General features: G+C 34.9%; 1 protein-coding gene across 1 annotated transcript in view; it reads left to right on the forward strand.

Annotated features, from left to right (window-relative positions):
• Positions 1 to 15,508, forward strand: part of LOC106877012 (dynein axonemal heavy chain 6) — an 80,923-nt gene that overhangs the window by 38,951 nt on the left and 26,464 nt on the right. Inside the window, exons 37-50 of the mRNA XM_089337607.1 lie at positions 521 to 706; positions 1,102 to 1,298; positions 1,578 to 1,758; positions 3,303 to 3,530; positions 4,347 to 4,568; positions 5,985 to 6,132; positions 6,666 to 6,823; positions 7,529 to 7,660; positions 9,496 to 9,667; positions 10,625 to 10,788; positions 11,450 to 11,581; positions 12,136 to 12,299; positions 13,416 to 13,566; positions 14,320 to 14,501. Of these exons, the coding sequence (XP_089193733.1) occupies positions 521 to 706; positions 1,102 to 1,298; positions 1,578 to 1,758; positions 3,303 to 3,530; positions 4,347 to 4,568; positions 5,985 to 6,132; positions 6,666 to 6,823; positions 7,529 to 7,660; positions 9,496 to 9,667; positions 10,625 to 10,788; positions 11,450 to 11,581; positions 12,136 to 12,299; positions 13,416 to 13,566; positions 14,320 to 14,501 (2,417 nt within the window). The remainder of the gene's footprint in view (positions 1 to 520; positions 707 to 1,101; positions 1,299 to 1,577; positions 1,759 to 3,302; positions 3,531 to 4,346; positions 4,569 to 5,984; positions 6,133 to 6,665; positions 6,824 to 7,528; positions 7,661 to 9,495; positions 9,668 to 10,624; positions 10,789 to 11,449; positions 11,582 to 12,135; positions 12,300 to 13,415; positions 13,567 to 14,319; positions 14,502 to 15,508) is intronic.

The raw sequence follows: 15,508 nt of genomic DNA on the forward strand, positions 1-15,508 counted from the left end.
CTACAGTCAAACCATCTAACCCATGCCAACAAGGAGAGCAGATGTTAAATGATGATGATGATGATGATGATGATGATGATGATGATGATGATGATGATGATGATATATGAAATGTTAAAGGCCAGATCTAGCTGGTTTGAACATAAAACAAGTAGAATAATTGGGCCAGATATGGCTAGTTTAAATGCTAAAGGGTTAAAATCTTAAATTTTATAGCATATTCTATATTTGTATATCTTACTTAGCATGTATATACTAACAGGAAGCCACAATGTTGTGGCATTTCTCTTCTGAGGGCATCTCATGCAGGCATAGAGTGCTAAAGAGCCAGTACTGGATTTTTTTTTTTTTTGCCTGGTACCAATATTTCTTGGTTTATTGACACTATACATTTATACAAGGTATATACCACTGCATAGTGGCTTTCTGTTAGTATATCCATGTTAAGTAAGATATTCAAATTGCTTCTAGGTACTAATACTGCTTCCATTGATAATAAAGAATTTTCCATTTGTTTTAGATTTTGAAAGATGTTTTAACAAATCTACACACATCTGAAGAAGCAAATAGTTTTTACAGACCTGTTTTTTGTTTCATCTTAAATCCTAAATCTCTTGACATTGAAGAATTATATGGAGGAATAAATAAAGTAACCATGGAATGGCACGATGGTCTTTTAGCACTGGCTGTAAGAGCTGCATGTAATGTAAGTTGTATCTTTATCTTTTACTTGTTTCAGTCATTGGACTGTGGCCATGCTGGGGCACCACCTTGAAGGGTTTTAGTTGAACAAATCAATCCCAGTATATCTTTTATCTTTTACTTGTTTCGGTCATTGGACTCTGGCCAAGCTGGGGCACTGTCTTGAAGGGTTTAGTCAAACAAATCATCCCCAGAGCTTATTTCTTGTAAAACCCTGCTAAAACAGGCGGCGAAGCATGGTGCTGTCTTCTACCTAGATAACTCCTGTCAAACCATCCAACCCATGCCAGCATGGAAGGCAGATGCTGATGACAATGATGATTATGATGATGATGATGATGATGATGATGAATCATTATGTTTATCAAATTTGATTTGAAATGTAATTATTTTTAATAGGACACCAGTGACAATCACCAGTGGGTAATATGTGATGGTCCAGTCGATGCATTGTGGATTGAGAACATGAATACAGTTTTGGATGACAATAAGATGTTATGTCTTGCCAACAGTGAAAGAATCCAACTAACTCCCTACATACACATGATGTTTGAAGTTCAAGACTTAGCAGCAGCTTCTCCCGCTACAGTCAGCCGGTAAAACATTTACCTTTTAAATCATCATCATCATCATCATCATCGTTTAACGTCCGCTTTCCATGCTAGCATGGGTTGGACGATGAAAGATATATTTGCTTCTAACAGTAACTTACTCTTTAATAAACCATTAAATCAATTTAAATATATTTGCAACATACCTAACCTGTAAACAAAGGCCATTTTCTCCCTGTTCTATGTTCAAAGCGGTTAGTTTGAACATAGAAATTTAATCATCAAATCACAATGACATTAAAACAAGATTTAATTTTATTCTAGATGTGGAATGGTGTATATTGATACTGAACAGCTGAAATGGATGCCATATGTTAAGAAATGGGTTAAAATTTGGAGTTCGAAGTTGCTTGATGAAAATGCTGAGTATTTATTTGATTTGTTTGAAAAATATATTGAGAAGGGGCTTCAATTCATCAACAAATGTCAACACACTATGCAACAGGTAATAACAGACTTCTAATCTCAGAGTACTATTATACTGAAATGTAAAAATTAATTAATGAATGTAACTAATATGTAGTGTGAATAACCAGAAAAGTTAGAAATACATGTATTTCTTTGATATTGTATCTGGTTTGCAAGATTGTGCATGGAAATATTAAAACTCTGACTTCTGGCAACTGACTTATTAGATGGCCACAAGATTATCCACCATCTTTCAAACAACAACCTTGGACACTGTTTTTAATTTCATATGTCTTACGCTCACAGACATGATTACAAAATCGAAAAGCAACACAGCACCCATGACTTTTGGAAACATTTTTTTCACACTCAGAATTGCTGAAGCATGAAATAAACTATCTGCATCTCTTGTTAGCTGTTGAGACACTACATCTTTCAGAATTTCCATGCTTCCTGAAATTCACCACCAGTACATCTGACCCCACCACCACCACCACCACCACCAATTTATTTTAAATACTCATTCAGTGATCTTAAACTTTTTTCTCGAAACAGATTTTGTTGTATCTCAGATGGGTCATTATGCCAATTATAAGCACTCACACAATCTGGATTTCACTTATTTATTATCTATTTGTCAATTGGTTAACTATTTAACTAATTAACTAATTGATTGATCATTTGGTTAATCAACCAATCAATCAGTTTGGTTTATGAAAGTCCTTTTGTTGCCATTCATAACCACATCAATGACATGCCCTCTAATTATTGGCATAATGGCCCTCCCAAGATACATCATAAATATAAACACATTTTTTAATTATCTAAGAAATTCCCACTTTTATGTGGTCAGGCAGAATCATTACAGCATCAGAGAGAAGGCATTGTGATATTTATTATGAGATAATCTTTGCAAAGTACTAACATTCTAGATAGTGATAAAAACCATTTTAGTTTTCTATAAGAAATTTAAGGTTCTTAACAATCACAGGCTCTTTCTCTCTTTATTAACAAACTCACCATCCAAACAGCAAATAAAGTCTCTATCAGAAAATAAAACCTCGAGAATATATATCCCATCATCCAGACTAACTGGATCCTGGAAAATATGATATGAAGCATAAATTTAATGATTTTATTATAACTCACCTACAGTTCGCCTATCAGTGTCAAGCAGTGCTTAACACTGCTTGGCACTGATACTGTTGAATTTCTTCTAACCTGGCAGTCTAATAGCACAACTCAGTCAATGTTGTTGACTGTGTTTTAGTTAAAGCTATGGTTTTAAAATCTGCCCAGAGTTACCTCTCTTTGGCGTTTCTCATTGATAATGACTAAAGAGCTGGAAACGTTGCATCTGGGAATCTGACAGGGGCAACACTGGGCAGACATGGTGTTTTTACACCTTATAACCTAAGAGAGAATTATTTTCTCCACAGTAACTGCAGTGAATTTGCCTTCAGAAGTTGAAATATATCACAAACATATTTTAACTCACCTAAACTTTGCTTATTATTTTCTGTTCTAGTAATATACATTTTATTATATAATAGTAATTTTTTTCTTTGTTTCTTTTTAAAGGTTGACATAAGTAAAGTAATGGCCGTATGCAAATTACTTGAATCCCTTTTGTTTTACAACGATGTTCCCATCAACTTCTATATGGACCCTAATAAACTTAACCCTTTACTCTGTGCCTCGTTCATCTTCAGCTACCTTTGGGGATTGGGAGGTAGCATTCTTGAATCTCATTGGGATGCTTTTGATAGTTTTATCAGAAACCTGTTTGAAGATAATGCAGATGCTAGGGTATGTATAAAAGTTTTCAAAAATATCCATCCATCCATCCATCCATCCATCCATCCATCCATCCATCCATCCATCCATCCATCCATCCATCCATCTACTCACTCCTTTATATATTTATTCATTTCATTTATGCACTTGAAAATAATTACATGAATGTTATTTCTACATAAATGGCAGAAAATATAAAATTAAATGTTTAATTGAGATGGTTGATTTATCAGATTTGGTTAGACCAATTTCTGCAGCAAATTCAAAACAATGGTATTTCACAAATAAATAAAACTTAACCTAATTAAACCCATTATTTTGTTGTTTTTGCATACATCACCCTCTTTTGGCCACCCCATTCCATTATCGCATGGCTTTTCTTCATCCCCCACCCCTGGATCTTTCCACCCCCAACAGAAAGGCAGTACTACCCATTTTGGAAACCACTGATTTATGCAATTAACCAATTGATTGTTTGGTTAATCAATCAAATGGTTATGTTTATCAAAGTCCTTTCATCGCCATTCATGACCTTATCAAGGTTGACCGTATCAAGGACATGCCCACTCTTCTCCAGAACTTTGACAAAACTAACTGATTTATTGATTACCCAAATGATTAATGAAAACAATCAATTAGTTAATTGGCTAAATGGTTAACTAATGGACTAACACAAAGCAAAAATAAAGAAGTGAAACAAAACCAGTCCGTGTGTTTATTATTGATGCAATGACTCTCCCAAGATCTAGCAAAATCTTTTTGTAAGTTTCTCAATAAATCGTTTCTTTCTTAGTAAATCTTTTATCTCCTATGTTGTTACTATTTCAGCTTCCCGTCAGTGGAGATTTGTGGAGTTGTTACATTGACTTTGAATCACGGCGATTTGAATTTTGGGATAAAATTGTCCCCAGTTTTAAATATGACCGAAATGTCCCATATTACAACATTGTAGTTCAAACAGTCGACACCATACGCTATGGTTATCTTCTTCAGAAATTTTTATGCATTAAGCACCCTGTATTACTGACTGGAGACACAGGTGTTGGAAAAGTAAGTTTTTCATATTGTCATTAAAAACAATTAGTGAAAATATTTATATAGATATAAATAACTGCAATGATGAAACCTGGTTCGAGAAACGATGAATAGGTTTGAGGCAGGGACCTGTTTGCTAATAAGCAAGTCAAACTGTGTGACTCCACATTTTGAATGGTGCTTATGATCTTGAGATGAAGGACTTAAGATTGAACACTAGTGAGTAGATCCTATTGGTGGAGTCTCACATCAATTTTGGGGTCATCAAAAGGAAAGCCCCAAAATGGTGTGCATTCTCTCCTGATGACCCCTGAAAGCTCCTGGCATCTGGTATGCTTTTGATTCACAGCACTTGCACAAGTGAGTTGCTTGCAAATTTCTTATTTCATTATTGCCCACAAGGGGCTAAACATAGAGGGGACAAACAAGGACAGACAAAGGGATTAAGTCGATTACATCGACCCCAGTGTGTAACTGGTACTTAATTTATTGACCCCGAAAGGATGATAGGTAAAGTTGACCTCGGCGGAATTTGAACTCAGAACATATCGGTAGATGAAATACCTCTAAGCATTTCGCCCGGCGTGCTAACATTTCTGCCAGCTCACCGCCTTTGCTTGCAAATTTCTTTCAGTCTTTGATATAAGCATACATAAATATGAAGCTAATTAAAAATCCTACCGTTTATTTAAAAACAACCAAAGATAAATTCAGTTGTCCTGTTGGCCATAATACATTGCGAGCAGTAATTTATTCCTATGCTTTTTGTGACACAGGTCCAGGCATGACTGTGTGGTAAGAAGTCTGCTTCCCAGCCACTTAATTCTAGGTTCAGTCCCACTGCGTGACACCTTGGGTAGGTGTCTTCTACTATAGTCCCTGGCCAACCAAAGCCTTATGAATGGATTTGGTAGATGGAAACTGAAAGAAGCTCATCATATTTATATATATATATATATATGTATGTATATATATGTGTGTGTGTGTGTGTGTGTGTGTGTGTGTATATATTATATATATTCCCCTTGACTGGTTCCCCTTCTGGTGGCGTGTAAAATGCATCATCTGAACATGGCCAATACCAGTACCCCTTGACAAGCTCCTATGCTGGTGGCATGTAAAAAGTTCTGTCTGAATGTGATTGATGCTAAACCCACCTGACTGACTCCTGTGCTGGTGGCACATAAAAAGCACCCACTACACTCTCGGAGTGGTTGGTGTTAGGAAGAGCATCCAGCTGTTGCTGCTGTTGATGATGATGATGATGATGATGATAATGATGATGACCATGACCATGACAACAATGATGATGACGACGATGATGATGATGATGAAGATTGAAGTATTAATAATTAAAAATTAGTGATTTTGTTGCTTGTTAGTTAAATTGCATAAATTTTCATTTATTTATTTATTTATTCATTGTTTCAGTCTCTTATTGCTCATGGATTATTAAATAAAATGGCTAAGAATGGAGGATATGTTCCTGTTTATCTGAACTTCTCTGCTCAAACAAGCAGCCAACGCACTCAAGAAATGATTGAAACGAAACTGGAGAAAAAACGGAAAAATATACTTGGTTTGTAAGATTTAGATATTTAAAGAAAAAGTTGACATTTAAAACAGTTCTTGACCATTTTTTGGCCTATGGACCCCTTTGGTTTTTATTTTGCTCTTCTGGGCCTCCATAGCTATTCAATGTGCATATAAAAATATCCTGCTGTATTTTTACTGAAGGTGCATGGCTCAGTGGTTAAAGCATCAGGAGAAACATTATGTACATACACATGTATGTACATACATATATACATACATACAAACATTAACAGACAGACAAAACAGGCTTCAACAGAATTTCTATCTACCAACTTCACTCACAAGGTGTTGGTCAGCCCTGAGGTTTTATTGGAATCTATTACTATATTATCCAAGGAGCTGTACAGTAGAACTGAACTCAAAACCATGTGGTTACAAAGCATGCTCCTTAACTACCCAACCATGTCAGCACCTATAATTCTTTATTTTTTTAAGGATATATTTATTTTAATTATTTCCTTTTAATATCAGAGTGTATATTATTCTGGGCATAAAACCATTTTTTTTCTTTCGCAGGGGCTCCTCAAGACAAGAGAATTATAATTTTTATAGATGACTTAAATTTGCCTAAACCAGATGATTATGGTTGTCAAAAACCAATTGAATTACTTCGACAGTTCCTAGACTTTGGAGGATTTTATGATAGAGAAAAGTTATTTTGGAAAGAAATAATGGTAAAGTTATTTTCTGAAAACGAATTATATTTTATATTCTCCTTATAATTAAAATTATCCTTTATTCTGGTACTCATTCACTTTTTTGCTAATCTCCTAAGTTATGGGGATGTAAAAGTATGCATACATACGTGCATACATACACAAATATATATGTATGCATGTATGTATGTATGTATGTACATATTACACAAACACACACACACATGCACACACACTCTCATACATACACATATACACTCATACACACATGCACACACACTCATACAGACATGCATATATGCACATCGACACACTCATACACACATGTACACACACACACATACACACACACATGCACATACACATGCACACACACTCACAGAGGTACACGCACATACACACACATACGAACATGCACACACCTACAGACACACACACACACACACTCATACGCATACATACCAATACATATTTTTAATTATTCTCTTTTACTCTTTTAGTCTTTTACATATTTCAGCCCTAAGGCTGTGGTCATGCTGTAGCACCACCAGTGCATTGTCCCGGAATTGAACCCAGGTCATCAGCATGGCAAGCAAACATTCTACTACTGAACTACCGATGCTTACACATTAGTCACATATATATGTGTGAAAAATATAATTACAAAATACCATTTTTCTAATCAGTACATTTTTTTCTCTTTTCATACAAATCTCTTTACAGGATGTAACTCTATCAGCTGCTTGTGGGCCTCCTGGGGCTGGGCGTAATCCTGTAACAGCAAGATTCATCAGACACTTCACAATACTTTCAATCCCTTCACCATCAGAAAATAACCTGCAACATATTTTCATGGTAATATCTTTTATCTTTTTTCCTTTACTTGTTTCAGTCATTAGACTGCAGCCGTGTCAGGGCGCTGCCTTGAAGAATTTTTAGTCGATTGAGTCAATCCCAGTCAATTATATTTTGTTAAGTCTGGTATTTATTCTATTGACCTCTTTGCCGAACTGCTAACTTACAGGGACATAAACACATTAGCACCAGTTGTCAAGTGGTTGTGGGGAATAAACACGGACATAAAGACACACACACAAAGATACACACACACACACACACACACACACACACACACACACACATATATATATATATATATATATATATAGATGCATTTCATCGGTTATGACGATGGGGGTCCCAGCTGATGTGATCAACAGAACAGCTTGCTTGTGAAATTAACATGCAAGTGGCTCAGCACTCCACAGACACTTGTACCCTTAACATAATTCTCAGGGAGATTCAGCGTGATACAGAGTATGACAAGGCTGGCCCCTTTGAAATACAGGTACTACTCATTTTTGCCAGCTGAGTGGACTGGAGAAATATATGTGTGTATATATATATATATGTGTGTGTATATATATATATATATGTGTGTGTGTATATATATATATATATATATATATATGGAGATGTCCTCCTGGGGCTAAAAGAAGCAGTAACATCCACCCCTAGGGGTCAGCCACACTTAAGTGGCAATATACTACACTTTATCGTGCAGTTACTGTTAATACTTCATTTAGAGAATTAACATTGCTTGTTTTCACCTTTTTGATATCAGTGAAGAATTTCACTTGAAAAGAAGATATATATATATATATATATACATACAATAAGATATTATAATGATGAATTAATATTATGATATACTAAATACTTTATAATATAGGTGGCTAAAGCAATTGAAAACCAAAAAGATAAAATACATAAATAAGGGTGAAAAATAGCATCTACAATTGCTAGAAATAAGAGCTAACAAATGTAACTCAAATAGCCACACAAAATCACCAACCTCATGAGATGTTCCAAGGGGCTGTGAGCAGCAAGCCACAACATTTTACTCCAGCAAGATAAAACTCACTGAATGAAATAATTTGATAAGACTCTATCATATGATTTCAAAATTTAACCAATCAGGTTTCGTTTCTCCTCGGGAACCTCCACAAATTATTCCTTGCTAATGAGGAAAATAACCATTGAATTGCGGTTTAAGTGCATATAAACACACAATAAGATATTATGTCCTTTTACTTGTTTCAGTCCATTTGACTGCAGCCATGCTGGAGCACCACATTTAGTCAAAAAAATTGACCCCAGGACTTATTCTTTGTAAGCTTAGTACTTATTCTGTCAGTCTCTTTTGCTGAACCGCTAGAATATGTGTATGTAAACACACCAACATCAATTGTCAAGCAATGGAATGGGGACAAACACAGACACAGACACACACACAATATATATATATATATATATATATATATATATATATATATATATATATATGTGTATGTATGTATGTATATATGACAGGCTTCTTTCATAAATTAGAAAATTACTATTTTTTAATCTCACAATGTGAGATATTCAGCAACAGTACTTTGGAGTAAAGATTGTTTGCCAACATAACATGGCAGTCCTGGTTTAGGACTAATGTTGCTGTAATTTAGCCCCAGGAGACGTCATCTTCAGCTGGCTATACGACACAATCTGTGTCCTTATATTTTTGAACAAGGCTCCCTGATTTCCAAGTATTGTGGCTACAAAATATATAATCATTTTTTTACATTCTTTTAAAATAATATTAATGGGCAACAATCTTGAAACCATTTTTATATACAATTTTTCAGTCTATATTAACTGGCTTTTTCCAAGATTTTCATCAAAATGTCCGGAATTTAACAGAAGGCATTGTTTCAGCAGCAGTTGATATTTTCAATCAAATGAAGAAAGCTTTCCTTCCAACACCAACTAAATCTCATTACATTTTCAATCTAAGAGATTTATCAAAGTGTATCCAAGGTAAGATGTTTATAGAAACAAATATTTCTTGATGTAAATTGCTATAAGCTTTAGGAAATAACAAATAAACAAGTTTTTTTTTTTTTTACCCTTTAGATCGACTGAAAGTAAATACACACACACATGCACACACACACTCACACACACACACACACACACACACACACACACACACACACACACACACACACACACACACACACACATTATGTCTTGTCTTATTTTGTTATTGTTTATCATTTGTTTCTTTTGCCACCAACTTCTATGTTCGCTCATTTATTTCTAACAGCTTTTTGTTGTTGGCACCACCAAAATGAACAATCTTATTGTTAAAGGCATGAAATTGTTAAGAATTTTGGACAATATATGATGAAAGAAGAGCATGTCCACATTTTGTGTGTGATTTTTCCATGTGTTTTTTTGTCATCTTTCTATGTAATTTTGTAAACTTATATATATATATATATATATTATCATCATCACTGTTGTCGTCTTTTAACATCCGCCTTCCATGCTAGCATGTGTTGGACAGTTTCACAAGAACCGGCTAGGTCAAAGCCTGCACCAGACTTCTGTGACTGTTTTGGCAAGATTTTTACAGCTGGATGCCCTTCCTAACACCAACCACTCAGCAGAGGGAACTTAGTGCTTTTTACATGACACAAGCACAGGTGAGGTCAATTTTGGCAAGGATTTTATGGCTGGATGCCTTTCTGAACACCTGCAGGACTCCAATAAACAGGAGAACATTAAGGATTGAACTTTGATGTACCTGTACCTGAACACTAAATTCATTGCTGAATTGATTGTTAACTCTCACCTTCATATCTTTAGTGTTGTATTTATTTGATTATTTTGTAAATCATTTTTAATTATTTTGTACAATTATAAATATTTTAATTACAATCAGATTATTTTTGCATTTACGTGTGCAATAAAATGATTCTACATTTCCAGGTATTTTGCAGTGTGATTCTGGATATATCCGGGATAGGAAAAAAGCTTTAAGTTTGTTTTGTCATGAAACATTGCGTATCTTCCACGACCGTTTAATCAACAGCAAAGACAAGCTCTCTTTTTACAATATGCTGTCTGACATGGTTAACAAACATTTTGGAGAGGTAGGTTCATCATCATATTTAACATCCATGTTTCATGCTGTCAGGGGTTGAACAGTTTGATAGGATCTGACTAGCCTGAGAGCTGTGTTGGTCTCCAGTGTCTGTTTTGGCAAGGTTTCTAAGGTCAAATGCCTTTCCTAATACCAACCACTTCATAGAGTGTACTGAGTGCCTTTTTTCATGGCACCAGCACTAATGAGATAACCAAGAAACTCACAAAATAAGACCCCTTAATAGATTAAGGGTGCAGTATTGAGGGAAATGGCTTTGTGCCAGGTGTAGGAAACAGGGACAAGATATATAGCTAACTCAGCCGGATAAGGAGATCTGTTGATCTTATCTTAATGGAACAGCAAACACACACACACATTATGAATGTATGTATGTATGTATATATATATATATATATATATATATATATATATATATATATATATATATATATATATATATATATATATATATATATATACATATATATATATATATAGGTGAGAAAGTTGGTATGTGCGTGTGTGTGTGTACACATGTATGTGTGTATGTATATATGTGGAGTTAAATCATACTTGTTTATCACTGTTATTTTATGCATTTTCTTTGACAGTCATCTAATGATGTTAAAAATAAATACTAAATCCTGTTTTCATGTTCATTTTTGAAGATTATGAATCCTGAAGCGTTTATTGAAAATCCTATTTTATTTGGAGATTTCCATTCCTTACAAAATGACAAAAGCAACCGACACTATGAAGAACTTCCGGAACAAAATAAAATTCAATACATTCTTCAAGAGGTATATATATATATATATATATTTGCTTCTACTTTCTCTAAAAAGCATTTTAGAAATAATGATCAAGAAAAAATTATATTGGGCAATGGATATTCTATTTTCCAATCTAAATATTTCAGAACATGCTACATCACACAAAGTTTCACTGATTATTTTTGAATGAAACTGTATAATTTCCTAAGAGCTATTGATAATGCACTCCATGCTGAGAACCATAATGTTTTAGGCATTTTTTTCTCCTGCTTTGCTATTGAACAGTCAGGTGGTACTGGCAACAGCCATGCTCAAATGGTGTTTTTTATGTGCCACCTGCACAGGAGTCAGTCCAGTGGCACTGACAACGATCTCGCTCGAATGTTGTTTTTCGCGTACCACCGGCACAAGTGCCAGTAAGGTGACACTGGTAATGATCGTGCTTGAATGGTGCTTTTTACATGCCACCAGCACAGGAGCCAGTCAGCGACCCTGGCAACGATCATGCTCATCAATTTTATTATAAATTCATATAGCCATGAACCTGTGTTTAGTAGTCTGAATTTCATTATTTTGTAAAGTATCTTACAGAATTCAACATTATAGCTGCCAAAGATATGATGAAGCTTGTCTTTTTTATGGATGCAATTGAAAATATTACTCGGATAGCTCGAATTCTTTGTCAGCAAAGAGGAAACGGTTTAATGGTTGGTGTTGGTGGTACAGGAAAGCAGTCATTAACGCGGTAACCAAATTTTTACAAATCTTCTTCCAATTTACTGATACTATTTTGAAAATTTACTGATACAGCTTTTTATTTATCTTTTAAAAAATATCTGTTTTATTTTGATTTTGCAATATTTTTCTTAATAAAAATATTCTAAGTCCTATATTTCTTAGTCATTACGTTATACTAGGTCATAACTTGAAATTTTTATGCTTCTCAGTAAAATATTTAAAAGATGCAAACTTCCAATTTGAGGGCTTATTAAAACAATATATTTAGAATATTTGTATCTGATATCTTTTGTCTATTTTAATTGTTGTGACTGGGACTTCTACCAATTTTCAGGGCTTGAAAAGACACCTCAATCTTAGTGAAATCGTGGTCATGGCCAATGCTGGTGACACATAAAGGGCATAAAAGCACCCATGCTGATGACATATAAAAGCTACTCATAGCAGTGACACATATAAGGCACCTGTGCTGGTGATATGTAAAAGACACCCAGTTCACTCTGTAGAGTGGTTGGTGTTGGGAAATGCATCCAGCTGTAGAGACCAAGTCAAAACAGACTGGAGCCTGTTGCAGCTGTCCGGTTTACCAGTTCCAGTCAAATTGTCTAACCCATGCCATCATGGAAAATGGACATTAAATGGTGATGATGATCAGTAGAAATGATAAATTCATTGATTCAAATGACCAGCATATAGATTTTTGCCTTACTTTGATTTGGACGTCTTTCATTCAAGATTCAAGCTGAAAAAACATATAAACACTAAAATATGATTATAGCTATTGATCTGAAACAAGGGGTCTGTAAAGATAATGGAAATGGCCAGGCATTTGATTAAATATTAACTTTAGTTCTCTCAAAACAGTTAGAAATGTAATTAACCCAGCATACAAAAGTATATTTCTATATTTAAAGCAGAAAAGTAAGAGCAAATAGGTTTTAAAATATGTTTTAAATAAAGAAATCTACTTTTTGCTCTCACTTTTCTATGTCAAACTTTTTGAAAATAAATGCCAGTTGGTTCTGTTTTAGGCTTCAGTATCTGATGGTCTCTAGTATCTATCTTTAAATGCTCTATTTTCAGAAATATATAACTGGTTGTTATTTCTGCTTGATATTTTCAGTTTAGCTGCTCATATATGTGGTTATAAGTGCTTCCAGATTCAATTAACACAAGGCTATGATTATACAACATTTCGGGAAGATTTGATAAAAATATATAACATGGTTGCAGCTGAAAATGAAAGTACAGTATTTTTATTCACAGATACCCAGGTATTGTTTTTCTTATTACCATCCTTGATCTTCATCCTCCGAACATTTGTTGGCATTAGGTTAGTGATACTGCTCCTTGTGTGGGTGGGTAGGTGAGGGAGATTCGGGAGGAGGCACTGAAGAAAATTGGCGGCAAGGGTGTAAAAACAAACAGGGTTCATTAGGTTAAGTTTTATTTGTGAATTTCCGTTGTTTAGAAATTGGTGCAGAAAATGGTCTATATTTGTGGTGGTGAGTGGAGGTGGGATGGGGTGATGCTAGAAATGTGGCCTGAATGCCAAGGGGGCAGCAGCCTGAAAAACTTGGGGAACCACTGGGTTAGATAAACAGTTTGTGAAATTATACAAGCCACCCGTTCATCCTTCGTCACTTTTCACTACATTCACTCTTACTCCCATCTCTAACCATCTCTCACTCTTCCCCACACACTTGCAGTTTTTACCCACCAGCCCTTCCTGATCTATCTCCACATTACCTTCTATCTACCTGCTTGTACCTGATCAGGTACAAGCAGGTGAAAACTGACATTAAGTTTGAGAAAAATCAACCTTGTTTGTGAAAAGTTTTGAACCTGAGTTTTCACCCCTCTAAGCAAATTTTAGTCAGACACTTATGTTGAACACTCATTGTATGCATCTATTATCTTATGTCATTTAACATCTTGCTTCCCACTGCTAACAATATATAACTATATTTCAATTATTTTTACTATACATCATAATACTATTTAATATGTGAATAAATATCTTTTAGATTGTAGTAGAAGACATGTTGGAAGATATAAGTAATATCTTAAACTCAGGTGAGGTTCCAAACCTTCTTGAGCCTGAAGATCTTGAAAAGTTGATTATTGCATGTCGACCAGCAGCAAAAGAAGCTGGAATACCTGAAGGCAACCGAGATATGATATATGATTTCTGCATCAACAGAGTTAGGTTTGTAACCATTTTATTCTTTATTTATTTTTCAGTTCCTTGTTCATTAATCAGGTTAGCTTAAGAAGAAAGAATTTAGATGGCTTATCAAAATCTATTGCCCAAGGAGATTGTAGCTGACAGCAATGTGTATGAGGTCTAATAAAAAAATATCAAGACTGTTGCTATGGTAACAGAGCCAAAGTATGCAGAGTGAAATTGCTTGGTACAGATTGGCCTTGAACTTTGTCATATATGCACACTAAATTGTAATGTTCTAACTCACTTCAGAGATTTGTAGCAGTGCTTGGAAGTAAAGTGTGTAGAGTGTGGTAATCTCAAAAAGAAGATTGGGTTTCAGCTGCTCAGAATTTCCTTGATTGTGTCAAGGAAAATAAAACTTTTTCGAAAACAGTCATAGCAGGTGGTAAATTGTGGGTTTATAGCTATGACCCTGAAACCAGGGCTCAGTCTTTGCAGTGGAAGACCATCAACTAGATTTCAAGACATAGAGGAGATCCAAGAGAATGCAATGAGGTTGTTCTCACTATCCCTAAAAAGGAGTTCAGGAATACTTCCATTAATGGAAACAAGTGTGTGGCTTCAGAAGGAAACTACTTTGAAGGATATTAAATGCCAAATTGATATGTGTTGTAGTTTTCTTTTCATAGCACCAGTCCCAATACCTCTTGATCAGATCTTGTACACATATACACATGTAGCATGGTAGCTGCTGACTTATCTCTCAGTTTCATTGCCTAAAGTGTGAGAAGATCTGCTCTTCGATAGATTTTTTTATACTCTTGGATACCTACTACACATTCTTTGCTTACTAGATTGGAAGGTGATGAAGTTAAACACCAGCCACCCAAATATAAGACACAAGAGATATTTGGTTACATTCTGCTAAAACCAGGTAAAACTTGACCTGGCTGTCAATTAGTGTTTGCATTATTGTGACCTAGATCCACCGAGGTCGACTTTGCCTTTCATCCTTTCGGGGTAGATAAATTAAGTACCAGTTGCAA

The sequence above is a fragment of the Octopus bimaculoides genome, chromosome 19, assembly GCF_046866305.1.
Source record: "Octopus bimaculoides isolate indiv1 chromosome 19, ASM4686630v1, whole genome shotgun sequence".
In the NCBI taxonomy this organism is placed as follows: domain Eukaryota; kingdom Metazoa; phylum Mollusca; class Cephalopoda; order Octopoda; family Octopodidae; genus Octopus; species Octopus bimaculoides.